This window comes from Papio anubis, chromosome 11 (genome assembly GCF_008728515.1).
Source record: "Papio anubis isolate 15944 chromosome 11, Panubis1.0, whole genome shotgun sequence".
Taxonomy (NCBI): Eukaryota; Metazoa; Chordata; class Mammalia; order Primates; family Cercopithecidae; genus Papio; species Papio anubis.
In genome coordinates this window covers 59,378,025-59,393,593 of record NC_044986.1, presented here as the reverse complement: position 1 = coordinate 59,393,593, position 15,569 = coordinate 59,378,025, and the positions used below count along the sequence as shown (strand labels likewise).

The following is a 15,569-nucleotide window of genomic DNA, read 5'->3' as shown; positions in this document are numbered from 1 at the left end:
AAACTGCCTTGAATTGTTAAAATAGTTTTAACCGCATTTTAAAAATTATTCATTTGCACAATTTTTATCTTTTTCTTCTCCCTAGAGTCTACCTCTGAGTTTTATTTTAGAACTGCTTTTTGAAAATTGCTTTCTGTTTTTAAAATACATTTCATATCTTGGCATCTGTGCTTTTGTTTTGAGTATCATTGTTGGCATCTGTATTCTTGATTAATACCCTTGTTTTTCAAGATGTACTTGCAGTAAATATATTTGCTTTTTAATTATTGGTTAGCAGTTGAAATGGTAAGTTTCAGAATGTTAAAAAGGTAATTTTGTCTTAAGTGAATAAAGTAAATTATTGTAACAGAATCTTATAAATTAGGGATCCCAAGCTGATTTCTAAACATTTCTACCGAGTAAAGAAATTATACCAAATATTTGATTAGCTCATTCTATTTAATTTTTGTTTTTGTTTTGTATCATGGATTAGGTACTAGAACCACAGAATGTCGATCCTTCTATGGTTCAAATGACCTTTCTAGATGATGTTGTTCACTCTTTGTTAAAAGGTGAAAATATTGGCATTACATCACGACGCAGGTCTCGTGCCAATCAAAACGTCAACGCTGTTCACGTATGTATGTTATTAGGGATGGATTTCTGTAAAATATTTTTCCTTAGGCTAGTAGAAACCAGGCAGTAAACAATTACTGTTAATTGGTTGTTTTTAGAGCCATTATACACGTGCTCAAGCAAATAGTCCCAGACCAGCAATGAACTCCCAAGCTGCTGTACCAAAACAGAATACGCACCAGCAACAGCAACAAAGAAGTATCCGTCCAAATAAGAGGAAGGGCTCAGATAGCAGTATACCAGATGAAGAGAAGATGAAGGAGGAAAAATATGATTATATATCACGAGGCGGTAGGACCCACTTTTTTTTTAAGGGAATGAAAACAAAACAAAAATACATTTTAAAATATGCTTATTTAATGTGAAAAATAAGATTGTTCTTTTTTTAATCCTACAGAAAACCCTAAAGGTAAAAACAAACACTTGATGAATAAAAGAAGGAAACCTGAGGAGGATGAAAAGAAACTAAATATGAAAAGACTTCGAACTGACAATGTTTCAGACTTTTCTGAGAGCAGCGACTCAGAAAATTCAAATAAGAGAATAATAGATAATTCATCAGAACAGAAGTCAGAGAATGAATTGAAAAATAAAAATACTTCAAAAATAAATGGAGAAGAAGGAAAACCCCATAATAATGAGAAGGCAGGAGAAGAGACCCTAAAAGATAGCCAGCCTCCCTGGGATCAAATACAGGAAGATAAAAAACATGAAGAAGCAGAGAAGCGGAAGTCTGTTGACACCCAGCTTCAAGAAGAAATGATTATCCATTCATCAGAACAATCCACAGTTTCTGATCATAATTCTAATGATTTACTTCCTCAGGAATGCAGTATGGAAAAAACACATACCATGGAATTACTACCAAAGGAGAAGTTTGTATCCAGACCACCCACACCAAAATGTGTTATTGATATTACAAATGACACTAATTTAGAAAAGGTGGCTCAGGAAAACTCAAGTACCTTTGGCCTTCAGACACTTCAGAAAATGGATCCTAATGTTAGTGATTCAAAACACTCTATTGCAAATGCAAAATTCTTAGAAACAGCAAAACAAGATTCTGACCAGAGCTGGGTCAGTGATGTAGTTAAAGTGGATCTTACCCAATCAAGTGTTACAAATGCTTCTTCAGGAAATGATCACTTGAACATGGAAAAAGAGAAGTATGTCTCTTACATTTCTCCTTTAAGTGCAGTTTCTGTCATGGAAGATAAGCTGCATAAGCGAAGTCCACCTCCAGAGACTATAAAATCTAAACTTAATACTTCAGTAGATACTCACAAGATAAAATCCAGTCCGTCACCTGAAGTTGTTAAACCCAAAATAACTCATTCTCCTGATTCTGTAAAGTCTAAGACCACTTATGTGAACAGCCAAGCTACTGGTGAAAGAAGACTGGCAAATAAGATAGAACATGAGCTGTCAAGATGCAGTTTTCATCCAATTCCTACTCGAAGCAGTACATTAGAAAATACAAAGAGTCCTCTTATCATTGATAAAAATGAGCATTTTACAGTTTACAGAGATCCTGCACTTATTGGGTCAGAAACAGGAGCTAATCATATTTCACCTTTCCTAAGCCAGCATCCTTTTCCTCTTCACTCCTCATCTCATAGAACCTGTTTAAATCCAGGTACCCATCATCCTGCCTTAACTCCTGCACCCCATTTACTAGCCGGATCATCTAGTCAAACTCCATTACCTACCATTAACACTCATCCTCTGACTAGTAGTCCACACCATGCTGTTCATCACCCTCATTTACTTCCCACTGTGTTACCTGGAGTGCCTACTGCCTCCTTACTTGGTGGCCACCCACGACTAGAGAGTGCTCATGCCAGCAGCTTGAGCCACTTAGCACTAGCACACCAGCAACAACAACAGTTGTTACAGCACCAGTCACCTCATCTTCTTGGACAAGCCCATCCTTCTGCTTCATATAATCAGCTTGGACTTTATCCAATTATTTGGCAGTATCCAAATGGAACACATGCATACTCAGGACTCGGTTTGCCTTCTTCTAAGTGGGTTCACCCAGAAAATGCAGTTAATGCTGAAGCTTCATTAAGGAGGGTAAGTTACACTGTAGTTTGCCACATATCAATATAAATGAACATGTACAGGTGCTTTTTCAATATTCCATCTATTTTTTAGGTCATTTCCTATTATAAAATACGTTAGAACTTTTCGGTTGTTTTTCCATACACTTAGTAACCTCAAGAGTGGGAGCTGAAACCTCAGAAAAGCCTGTTTATAAAAAGAGTTAGTTTAAGGAAGTAAAACTTTATAGATTGTAATATTTATTATACATATAAATTTTGGGTATATTTTCTTTTTTTCTTTTTTTTTTTTTGAGATGGAGTCTCACTCTGTCACTTGGGCTAGAATGCAGTGACATGATCTCGGGTCACTGCAACCTCTGCCTCCTGGGTTCAAGCTATTCTTCTGCCTCAGCCTCCTGAGTGAGTAGCTGGGATTACAGGTAGCTGCCACCATGCCTGGCAAATTTTTGTATTTTTAGTAGAGACGGGGTGTTACCATGTTGGGCAGACTGGTCTTGAACTCCTGACCTTGTGATCCACCTGTCTCGGCCTCCCAGAGTGCTAGGATTACAGGCATGAGCCACCGCGCCTAGCTGATTTTTGGTATAAAAATTATACCAAATTATGCATAATTATAATTATACAATAATTATGTGATAATTATAATATATAATACAAATTATACATAATTGTTTTGCTCAGCCAAATTCCCAGAAATGAAATTTCTAAGATTTATATAAAACTGTAAGGCTTTTGATAAATATTATCAAATTATTCTTAAAAACAAATTATTATATTCTCCAGATGTGTATTTGTATATTAATGGTATAGTACGATGTTTGACTATTTAACCCCCTTGTTCCCTTAAGGGTGTTCAAGGTTGCAGATTCCCAGTATTTGAGGGTAAAGCTGCAGCTGAGATTTTGTCTGCCTAACACAGTATTGCTGAAGGTGGTGGTATAAGGCTCTTGTTCATTCATGAGCTATGTGGTTTCTATAGCAAATTCATTTTTACACTAAAAAATGGTTGTTGAGAGCAATACTTGCCCCGGTATAAAAAATGGAAAAATTGATATCACTTTTAAACTCCCAGGAGACAGCCTTGTCCTTTGTACATCCTAGGATGCTCATCAAGTATCCCCCAGAATCTTTTTTTTAACACCTTGTTTGTTTTCGTGGTTAAAAAACACACACGTACATAACATTAAATGTGCCATCTTAAACATTTTTAAGTATACAGTTCAGTAGTGTTAAGTATGTTCACATTGTTGTGCAGCAGGTCTCTAGAACTTTTTCATCTTGTAAAACTGAAACTATAACCATTAAACACTAATTCCCCTTCCCCGCCAGCCCTTGGCAACCGCCTTTCTTCTGTTTCTGTGGTTTTCATGACTTTAGATACTTTCTGTGAGTAGAATTATAGAATATTTATCCTTTTGTTACTGGCTTATTTAGTTTACTACAATATTCTTGAGGTTCATCCATGTTGCAACATGTGACAGGATTTTCTTCTTGTTTGAGGCTGTATAATATTCCACTGTATGTATGTGCCCTATTTTCTTTCTCCATTCATCTGTGTGTGGACACTTGCATTGCTTTCACCTCTTGGCCATGGTGAATAATGCTACAGTGAACATGGGTGTTTTTTTTGTTTGTTTCTTTGTGGGGTTTTTTTTGAGACGGGGTCTTGCTCTGTCATCCAAGCTCTAGAGTACAGTGGCGCGATCTCGGCTCACTGCAACCTCTGCCTCACATGGGTGTTTTTAACACCTTAATGTCATCTTTTTTGACAGCTTTCTAAAGTAAAGTGAGATCACAGTTGGGGGTGGTGATTTAGAAGGCAATTTTAGTGACTTTCTCTTTTACTCAGGGATAATATTTTTTACATATAACATTAGTGATGCCAATAGATAAAAGCATGCTGTTCGTCATGCCAAAAGTTTGTGAAAGGAGAGATTATGTTTTGGGTAGACAGTGGCCACGAGTCTTCTTATCATTCCCAAGTTGTGATGGATACACTTTTTTTTTTTTTTTTTTAGATGGAGTCTCACTCTGTTGCGAGGCTGGAGTACAGTGATGCATTCTCAGCTCACTGCAGCCTCTGCCTCCTGGGTTCAAGTGATTCTCCTGCCTCAGCCTCCCAAGTAGCTGGGACTACAGGTTTGCAACACCAGACCTGGCTAATTTTTTGTATTTGTAGTAGAGACGAGGTTTCACCATGCTGGCCAGGCTGTTCTCAAACTCCTGACCTCAAGTGATCCGCCTGCCTCGGCCTCTCAAAGTGCTGGGATTACAGGCATGAGCCATCAAGCCCAACCATGTGATGGATTAACTTTGATGATAAGAGGCACCAAATGGTTGATGCTACATCTTGCATAAGGTCTACCAGTTTTGAAAGATGTTTCCTGTGGTTTATTCCTGTTGCAAACATGGACTCCTTTTGGCTCTACTTTCATATGACCTTTGGCATTTAATGAAGTCTCACCAGTGATCCCCACAGTTTATTCTGCACCAGCATCACCACATTTGAGGTTGACAAGATCTCAGTTCCAGAATTATGCTGCCATTGATCACAAGCTTCCCATTACCATTTTGGAGGGTGCTGTTGATCTTGTGGTAGATGGGAATCCTACTAGAACCTGTATGTTACATAGTCAAACTCAGTGAAGAATCACTACTCACTATATTATCCTCTTTACCAGAATAGAAAGCAGGCCTGGTGGTCCAAGTGCCCATATTATCCTCTTTACCAGAATAGAAAGCAGGCCTGGTGGTCCAAGTGCCCTACTGCACTCACATTATTAATTCAAGGTTTCTGTTTTTATTGTTGCACTCACATTTTTATTCTGACCCTTCATTCTCATGTCATTAACGTAGCTGCAGCTGCACAAAGATAAGCTAGCTAGAGGAACCCAGGGGAGCCAAGAGCTTGCTAAAGATTTGTGTCTTTTTCCTTAATATCCAAACTCTGGAAAACGGATTTAAGTAACTTAAAAATGGCTTGGAAAGGAGCAATACTCAGTATGTGTCACATATATATGGACTTAGACCATGACTGTCTAGCCTCCGTGTTTATAAGTACATAAAATATTTTACTAACTGGTCATAAATGTGTTAAACTAAAAACAAGTGTATCGGATTTTTATTTGTTATATAAAATTACAGCATAAAGGAGTAAATTTGAATAGCATTTTGAGCAAAAAATAAAAATGTCTTATCCTCTACTGTTAACCAAAAGTGAAGAAACAATACAGGCATAAGACACTATTATTAAGAAATAATTTTGAATGGCATTTTATACATCAAAACTTTGTTGTCATTGCCATAATTGATTGCTGTTTAAGATTTCTGGATCTTGTGGAACTGAGGCCGTTTGAGACACATATTTGATCCTTATGTGTATATTTATGTATTTTTCTCTTATGTGGGGTTTATGGCTATAGTGTATGTTTTTAATCTAATTTCATAGCAGTATATTTTTGGCATGATATATTGCTTTTGCATTATTTTAAGAAGTAAAATGTATTCCCTTTGTTAGGGAATAAATTAGAGAAAATACAAAGGAGATTGTATTTTCCTGCTATTTGACTGTCATCCTGTTAACAAATTCATAAAACATGTTCTGGAAGAATGTCAGTGAGTCAGAATATAGAAAAATCCTTAAGCATGTAATCAGATAGCTGCATGTCTCGATGTAGAGGTTGCTGTCACCTTATATTCAGTTACGAGACAGGCAGTATATTGATGTAAAAAATTAACTTTATTAGACCTCTATACCTCCAAGGTTAATGGTCCAATCTTGTTTATAGCTTAGAGTGAAATGGGGAGTGCATTTGGGTTTTGAAATGTAATTATCTGCCAGTTGTCAGTAAATTGTTACATTGGAAAAGTTAATTATTTCTGTTGACAAAAATTGACAAATTAATTTGGTTGTAATTTCTACTTCTGGTGAAATGTGTTTTAGGAATATTCTGTTTTTACTGTTAGCAATATATATTCTTTTGCTGTTAAAATCTTAGGAAATCATATAAGCTAGGTTCTGTATATGGCATTTATAGTAAATTAAAGGCACTGATTTCAAGATCTATTTTTAGTAAGATGACAATAAGTTATTCTTTAATACTGATTATGATATGGAAAAATCTGTATAATTATGTTATTATTTGACTATTTCTCATAAGATGTATTTAGAAAAAGTTACAAGTTTCCCAAATAAGCTGCTATTTGAATGAACTCATAAACCACCAAGATCATACCCAGTCCTACTGTGACACGGTGTTTAGCTTTTTCTAGTAACTGAAATCTAGGTTTTTTGTTTTGTTTTGTTTTTAATAGAATTCTCCCAGTCCTTGGCTACATCAGCCCACCCCTGTGACCTCAGCAGATGGTATTGGATTACTTAGTCACATTCCTGTCAGACCTTCCAGTGCAGAGCCTCATCGGCCTCTTAAAATTACAGCCCATTCCAGTCCACCACTGACAAAAACTTTAGTAGATCATCATAAGGAGTAAGTTCACCAATGCTTAAAAATTATAAATACCTTGTTCATAATTTTTCTTAATTCGCCTTTTAAACAGTTAATTTTAAGTTAACACATATCTTAAGATTAGGCTTGTTCTGTTTTGATATTTCTTCAAATTTGTTATAATAATAGAGTACATGCAAAGATGTCTTTTACTTTCATAGTAGAATGATATTGCATAGAAGCTATCTTTGTATTTTGCAAGAAATAGTGGTTACAGAAATATTTGTGTATTTTCTTTACAGAGAATTAGAAAGGAAAGCTTTTATGGAACCATTACGGTCTGTTGCATCCACATCAGCAAAAAATGACCTGGATCTAAATAGATCACAGACTGGAAAAGATTGTCACTTACATAGGCATTTTGTGGATCCAGTATTAAATCAATTACAGAGACCACCCCAGGAGACTGGAGAGAGATTAAACAAATACAAAGAGGAACACCGTCGAATTCTTCAAGAAAGTATTGATGTTGCTCCCTTTACAACTAAAATCAAGGGACTTGAGAGTGAGAGAGAGAATTATTCCAGAGTGGCATCATCATCGTCCAGTCCTAAAAGCCATGTCATCAAACAAGATACGGATGTAGAACGCTCAGTATCAGATCTTTATAAAATGAAGCACTCAGTGCCTCAGAGTTTACCCCAAAGTAACTATTTCACTACATTGTCTAATAGTGTGGTCAATGAACCACCAAGATCATACCCATCCAAAGAAATTTCAAATATTTATGGTGATAAACAGAGTAATGCCCTTGCAGCAGCAGCAGCTAATCCTCAAACTCTGACTTCATTTATAACATCTCTTTCAAAGCCTCCACCTTTGATTAAACACCAACCAGAAAGTGAAGGTTTAGTAGGCAAGATACCAGAACATCTTCCTCATCAGATTGCATCTCACTCAGTAACAGCCTTCAGAAATGACTGTAGGAGTCCTACCCATTTGACAATTTCTTCTACAAATACACTCCGCAGTATGCCTGCATTACATAGAGCACCAGTATTTCACCCACCAATCCATCACAGCCTGGAAAGAAAGGAAGGCAGCTATAGTAGCCTTTCCCCTCCAACTTTAACTCCTGTGATGCCAGTAAATGCTGGTGGTAAAATTCAAGAGTCACAGAAGCCTCCAACTCTAATACCCGAGCCAAAAGACTCTCAAGCAAATTTTAAGAGTTCTTCAGAACAGAGTTTGACAGAGATGTGGAGACCTAATAATAACTTCAGCAAAGAGAAAACCGAATGGCATGTGGAGAAAAGCAGCGGAAAGTTACAGGCTGCTATGGCATCTGTCATTGTGCGTCCGTCTTCTAGTACAAAAACTGATAGTATGCCAGCAGTGCAGTTAGCTTCTAAAGATCGAGTTAGTGAAAGATCTTCAGCTGGGGCACATAAAACAGATTGCCTCAAACTAGCAGAAGCCGGAGAAACTGGAAGAATCATTTTGCCAAATGTGAATTCAGACAGTGTTCACACAAAATCTGAAAAAAACTTTCAGGCTGTCTCACAGGGCAGTGTTCCCAGTTCAGTCATGTCTGTAAATACAATGTGTAATACCAAAACGGATGTAATCACATCTGCTGCCGATACTACCAGTGTTTCCAGCTGGGGTGGTTCAGAAGCAATTTCTTCTTTATCAAATACCATTTTGGCCTCTACATCATCAGAATGTACATCTTCAAAAAGTGTCAGTCAGCCAGTGGCTCAAAAACAAGAATGCAAGGTCAGCACCACAGCACCAGTTACGTTAGCCAGTAGTAAGACAGGAAGTGTTGTTCAACCCAGTTCTGGGTTCTCAGGCACGACTGATTTTATCCATTTAAAAAAGCACAAGGCAGCATTGGCTGCAGCTCAGTATAAAAGTAGTAATGTCAGTGAGACTGAACCTAATGCTATAAAAAGTCAGACACTTTCAGCCTCCCTTCCTCTTGATAGCACTGTAATCTGTAGTACAATTAACAAAGCAAACTCTGTAGGAAATGGGCAAGCTTCCCAGACAAGTCAACCAAACTACCATACTAAACTGAAAAAGGCGTGGCTCACCAGACATTCAGAAGAAGATAAAAATACTAATAAAATGGAAAATTCAGGGAATTCTGTATCAGAAATTATTAAGCCATGTTCTGTCAACTTAATAGCCTCTACATCTAGTGATATACAAAATAGTGTAGATAGTAAGATCATAGTTGATAAATATGTAAAAGATGATAAAGTCAATAGGAGAAAAGCCAAAAGAACTTATGAATCTGGCTCTGAAAGTGGAGACTCAGATGAAAGTGAAAGCAAGTCAGAGCAAAGGACTAAAAGACAACCTAAGCCAACTTACAAAAAGAAGCAAAATGATTTGCAGAAGAGAAAAGGTGAAATAGAAGAAGATTTGAAACCCAATGGAGTTCTCAGCAGGAGTGCCAAAGAAAAAAGTAAACTGAAGTTGCAAAGCAACAGTAATAGTAAGTCAGTTACTTTGTTTTATCTCAGGTAAAATGGGCTGAATGTTTTAGCTGAATTAGTGTGCTGTTTTAAAGATCAGTGAGCTTAAAGGCATCCTTTGTCTTCATTTGCATGCCTTACCTTTATGTGTGTGCTCACTGATCTCGTTTCTACATTTCACAAACATTTCCCCTTTAAGAGGAAATGAGAGAACACTTATTCCTCCATTTTTAAAAGACTTGTAGAAATATATGTTTTACCTGACAGTCATTGTAGGTAATTTGCATAACTCAGCGTGGAATTTAGTAGTTACTCGTATTTTGGCCATTTTTAAGAATTGTCAAAATGCAGTTATGGCTGTCACACCAAAAGTGGATTCATAATATCAGCTAAGATATTTACCTCTACCAAGATGTAGTCAGGAAAGAAATTCTACTCACATATGCATATTTTGAGGCACATTTCTAGAAGACAGTTACACTTGTCCCTGGGTATACCTGTGGGGGATTGGTTTCAGGACCCCCCCCCCCCACGGATACCAAAATTCACAGATGTGCACATCCCTTATATAAAATAGCATAGTACAGTCATGTGCTGCATAACAACTTTTCAGTCAGTGACAGAATGCACAGCTGGGCACAGTGGCTCACTCCTGTAATCCCATCACTTTGGGAAGCTGAGGCAGGAGGATCACTTGAGCTGGGGTGGTTGAAGCTGCAGTGAGCCATGACTGCACCACTGCACTCCAGCCTGGGCAACAGAGCAAGACCATGTCTCAAAAAATAAACAAAAAATGATGGAATGTATATATGACAGTGGTCTCATGAGATTGTAAGACTATGTTTTTATTATACCTTTGTCTTTGTTGAGATACGTAAATACTTTGTGTTACAATTATCTATAATATAAAGTACAGTAAATACTGTACAGCTTTGTAAGCTGGGTTTGTGTAAGTACATTCTATGAAGTTCCCACAATGAGGAAATTGCCTAATAGTGTATGACTATATTTGCGTGAAACCTACACACATCCTCCCATATACTTTAAATCATCTCTAGATTCCTTATAATGCCTAACACAATCCTTACACATCACTTCATTCATGCAGGATTGAACATAGTACTCTGCACATGGCAAGTTAAAGTTTTGCTTTTTTGGAACTTTGTAGAATATTTTTTTCTCTTGAGTATTTTTGATCCATGGTAGGTTGAACCCATGGGTTTAGAACCCACAGTTAATGGAGGGCCAATTTTACTTCAGAGTAATATGAATGTGGACTATATTTCACTCTTACATCATCTGGTGACAAAATGGGAAGCTTATGGAAATTATTATCTATTTAATGCTGCTCATTCAAACAGTCCTTAATGGGTAAAAATTAATATAAGGGGAGGCTTGTGGTTTTGTGTATTCATTTCGATGTTAAAGAATTGCCAAATTAATAGCTTCAAAACTGATTTTATATCCTTTGTGGCAACAGCTGGACAAACTAAGGGATACTTAACAGTAATATTCACTATAAAGTGTTTCTATATCATTTTACTCTAGTAGTAGTTTTTCTCAGTTTGCTTATTTCTTTTTAGGTATGTTGCACAATGCAGAAAGCACTTAGTTTCACTATGTCCGTGTGTTCATCCACATACAATATATGAAATATCTGTGACAGTGTGGACACTCAAGAAGTACTTTCACAAGCACTTGGATGCTTGAAGGCTCCCATTTGTGCTTTTTAACTGAATGAGGTTTTCCCACATGCCTGTGTGGAAACCAGAGGCAAAGTGAAGGAGAGGAAAACAGGAGGATGGAGTCATAGAAAAGGACAGTCAGAAAGTGAAAGAACAAAGGACAAACTCAACTAGAGCCAGAGACTGACAGACTGAAATGCAAGCATAGTCAGAAGACAGAGAGGGGGATTAACATCGAAGGATACCTGCCATTTACTTGAATATTGGATTATATACAGAGTTGCTTTTTCTTATGTGTTCCCCTTACTCTCCCTCACTGCCCCCATGAATTCATAATAGGCTTAGTGTGAACAATTTAATTGTTTGTTTTCTGTTTTATATGACATTTCCTTTGGTGTTGGGTGTTTAGATACTTGAGTAAAACTTAAAAAGCAAAACCAAAAAACCAGATAGGTACCTTCCAGGTTTTAATGCCTAGAAAACTCTCGTGAAGTTAAATTTATAAAATTAAGTCTTAGTGAAATACGTATTCTCTTTTCATCTTGAGACGAATATACATATTCACAAGTAAGTTCTAAGAAAAGGACCAGAATGAGTGCCTATTTTCTCCCCAGGTTGTAATGTTTAGTCAAATCTCGCCTGCTTGGTAACTAGCATGTAGCTTTAGAGAGGCTGTTTTATGACCCATTTGTTCACCAAGTCCAAAGTAATATTAAGTCAATATTAGATGTCATCTGTTAATTGTGGACAGAGTTGACTTGCTTTTCTTCTAGGCTACCTAGAAAAGTTTTTTTTTCCTTAAATATTTTTTAGAGACAGTCTCCCTATATTGCCCAGGTTGGAGTGCAGTGGCTATTCACAGGTGTAACCATAGTGCACAGCAGCCTCCAACTCCTGGTCTCAGGCAGTCCTCCTGCCTCAGTCTCCTGAGCACAGAAAAGTTCTTTAAGTTGGTAGTTTTCATAAGTCAGGGAACTTCTAAATATGAATGGATTATCTACTTCATAGATTAAATAATGTCCATTCTCTTTCTAATGTTTAATAGAATTGTCATCAGTCATGGTCAATCAAAAAGAATGAGTTAGGCTTACACCTCAACTGTGTAATGTGATTATGTACGTCATGATACATGTATAATTATATATTTTATATACACATACACATAATAGTGTGTTTCTTAGTACATTAAAGCTAGATATAATAGATTCTGTTTTATCTACTGTTTTGGAATGTTTTCCTATCTGCTACCTTTTTGTTTCTCTTAATTAAAAGTCAGCCACTTTTTCGCCACTGATTTTTATGTTTCATTTACTTCTATCTTACATTTTATCTAATTTTTACATTTAATTTTATGATCTGAAACTGCCACTATATTTAAATACATAAATTCTACAATACACAAAACCAGTGGTTTATGATCACAGTTAATTTCTGTATCTCCAAAAAAATATTTTTTTAAGGGGGTGGCACATTAGAGATTAATGTTTGGCGAGTATTTGTCTCTTATTTTCTTCCTCCCCAGTTTTCTGTTAGAGTAGCTATTTGTGGATTTGCTACTAGAGAACTAAGGTTCTTACTATAAATGAAGAAGTATCCATTGAGTTAGGTATTTTTTTGTTGACTAAGTATCTTAATCTCAAACTTTTAGATTTTATATATTGCCAGTAAAGTATATATATATGGAATTGAAGGATGAAGTTTTCTTTATTGTACAAATACTATGACAGTTAAATTCATAAAAGGAGTTAGTTGCAGTCGTGTGTGGCCTTGTCTAGAAGCAAAAATTATAATATCAAAAGCTCTCCGTATGAATTGGGCCTTTTAAGTCTTTGTACTCATTTATTATTTTATTGAAAAAAGCTCCAAGTGCCTGTTTTGTGTCACATAATTGAGATTTGCACTTTGAAATGTCTGATTCTTTAGTACTATCTAACTTGTTCACAGTGGTATGGTGATCCATACTCTGAACTGTTCCATTATCTGGAATTAAAGGCATATAATAAAAATGGAAATAGACTGTATTTAGTTTATTCTAGTGTAATAAATTGAAAAGTAAATAGATGATTAGAAGCAAGTGTATCAAATAAAAGCTTTTATCAGCAGTATAACAATTCTGTCATTCATTCCAACTTGTAAAAACTCTGAATATTTTACACAGTTCATAGGAAAAATCTGTCTTTTGCACAGTGGAGGAAATAACCTTTTCCATAAGTCTTCTGGAAATGGGTTTATACCATAACTGGGAGATGTGGTGTGTGGTTATACACGTGGGTGTTTCTCTAGTGGATTAAGCCAAATGGCTCCTTACCCTAAATTAGAGACACAGAGGGGAAAGCATGTAATTACAAAGAACGAGGCAGCAATTCTAGAAGTGCTTAATAATTGGACCTGATTTCAAATGGGCCACTCCATATGGTTTATTTAAACACAGTGCTTTCTAAGTTTCTGCAAGAAGTATATAGTCTCAGGAGAATAGCTGTACCTCTGATCCACACATTGGGCATGATTAGAAAACACAAGGGTAGGAAATATAGTTTATTCTTTCTGCATGACAGAAATAGCAAACTGTGTAAATCTAATGTCTGACATATAGATACAGTAATATGGGTGCAGTAAGAATACAATTAGAAGTTAAAGCCAACAACTAATTGCTGATGCCAACATAGCTTGCTTTTATTTTATTTATATATATTCCAGCCTGGAATCCAGTGGCACAATCTCACCCTACTGCAACTTCTGCCCCCTGGGCTCAAGCAGTTCTTGTGCCTCAGCCTCCTCAGTGGCTGGAATTACAGGTGCGTGCCACCACGCCTGCCTAATTTTTGTATTTTTAGTAGAGACAGGGTTTCACCTGTTGGCCAGACTGGTCTCAAACTCCTGGCCTCAAGTGATCCACCCACCTCGGCCTCCCAAAGTTCTGGGATCACAGGCATGAGCCACTGTGCCTGGACCCCAACATAGCTTGTCTTTTTTTTTTCTTTCTTTCTTTTTTTCTTTTAAGGACAGAGTCTTGCTCTGTCGCCGGGCTGGAGTGCAGTGGTGCAGTGTCAGCTCACTGCAACCTCTACCTCCCAGGTTCAAGTGATTCTCCTGCCTCAGCCTCCCGAGTAGCTGGGACTACAGGCACACGCCACCATGCCTGGCTAATTTTTTGTATTTTAATAGAGATGGGATTTCACCATGTTGGTCAGGCAGGTCTCAAACTCCCGACCTCAGGTAATCCGCCCGCCTCAGCCTCCCAAAGTGCTGGGCTTACAGGCAGGAGCCACTGCACTTGGCCAACTTGCTTTTAAATAAATACGTTTTTAAAAATTTTAATAGACATTTAATTTTTGGAGTTCCTCTCAGTCCAGAAATTCTTCCTACTCTCTAGATGACAGATGACTTGAGCCAGTGTTCTTATACTTATTAAACAGAAGTCAGTGAATGTGATGGAGCAATGATGTAGAGTATGTAAATAAGTTGATTTTGTTTTCATATATTAGACTGTAAAATGCATTAGAGTTTTGTCCTTTTTACTTTTTTGATAGCTTTTTTAATTCATCAATAAAGATAGCCAAGTTAATTTTTTTTTCCTTTTACTTTCTTCGAACGCTTTTATTTTTCTAAAAGACACTGCCACCATCAGTATGTTGATATCAAATGCAGGGTATTATAATAAAGGAAAGATGTTAAGAGAAATAGCTCAGCACGTCTTCTCCCAAATACAGGTATTATAAAATTACCACTTGTCTTAATGAGCCACACTTACCTTGGAAAATCAGATGTGTATTTCAATAGAAATATGTTGAGACTAACCTGTAGTTTCTAAATATATAAACCTTTGATCTTTACGTTCTTGCTGTGGATCTTGAAAGAGCTTTCTCCTACATAAACCAACTTTTGGTATAGAAGGACTGTATTTTCAGTTATTGATATACACAGAATATGAAAATTCTTACGTTTGCTGTTATACATACATGAATATTTAATATTTAAAGAGTTTAGTCAGCTGGAAAACTTAGTTCTCCATTTTCAGTACCCTGACATAAGAGAGGTTCATTTGGTTAGTAGAATTGGTTAGTAAGTAAACAGAAATGCTGCTGCAGACTTTTTAGTCATTAATTGGTACCTAGAGCTGTTAATGTCTTTGCTTCTTTACTGAAGTCTTACTGTATTATCACAATATACTGACTTGAATTTCATGTGTGTGTATATATATATGACTTGAATTTAATCTCAAGGAGTTTAACTTTCTACAAAGCATAACCTTGCTAAAACTTTCCTACTGAT

At 36.6% G+C, this 15,569-nt stretch overlaps 1 protein-coding gene across 15 annotated transcripts in view; it reads left to right on the top strand.

Annotated features, from left to right (window-relative positions):
• JMJD1C (jumonji domain containing 1C) overlaps window positions 1-15,569 on the top strand; it is a 365,523-nt gene that overhangs the window by 315,989 nt on the left and 33,965 nt on the right. For 11 of the 15 annotated variants that reach the window (XR_004176957.1, XM_017963006.2, XM_017963005.3 and 8 more), the window contains 5 exons: window positions 473-616; window positions 714-906; window positions 1,013-2,691; window positions 6,996-7,168; window positions 7,429-9,632. Coding sequence is in view for 14 of the 15 variants with exons in the window: in XM_017963006.2 (XP_017818495.1) it covers window positions 473-616; window positions 714-906; window positions 1,013-2,691; window positions 6,996-7,168; window positions 7,429-9,632 (4,393 nt within the window). In the remaining variant the exon portion in view is untranslated. Of the gene's footprint in view, window positions 1-472; window positions 621-713; window positions 907-1,012; window positions 2,692-6,995; window positions 7,169-7,428; window positions 9,633-15,569 lie in introns of all 15 variants that reach the window. The other 4 variants (XM_031652222.1, XM_021944022.2, XM_009214857.4 and 1 more) reach the window with 4 other exon arrangements.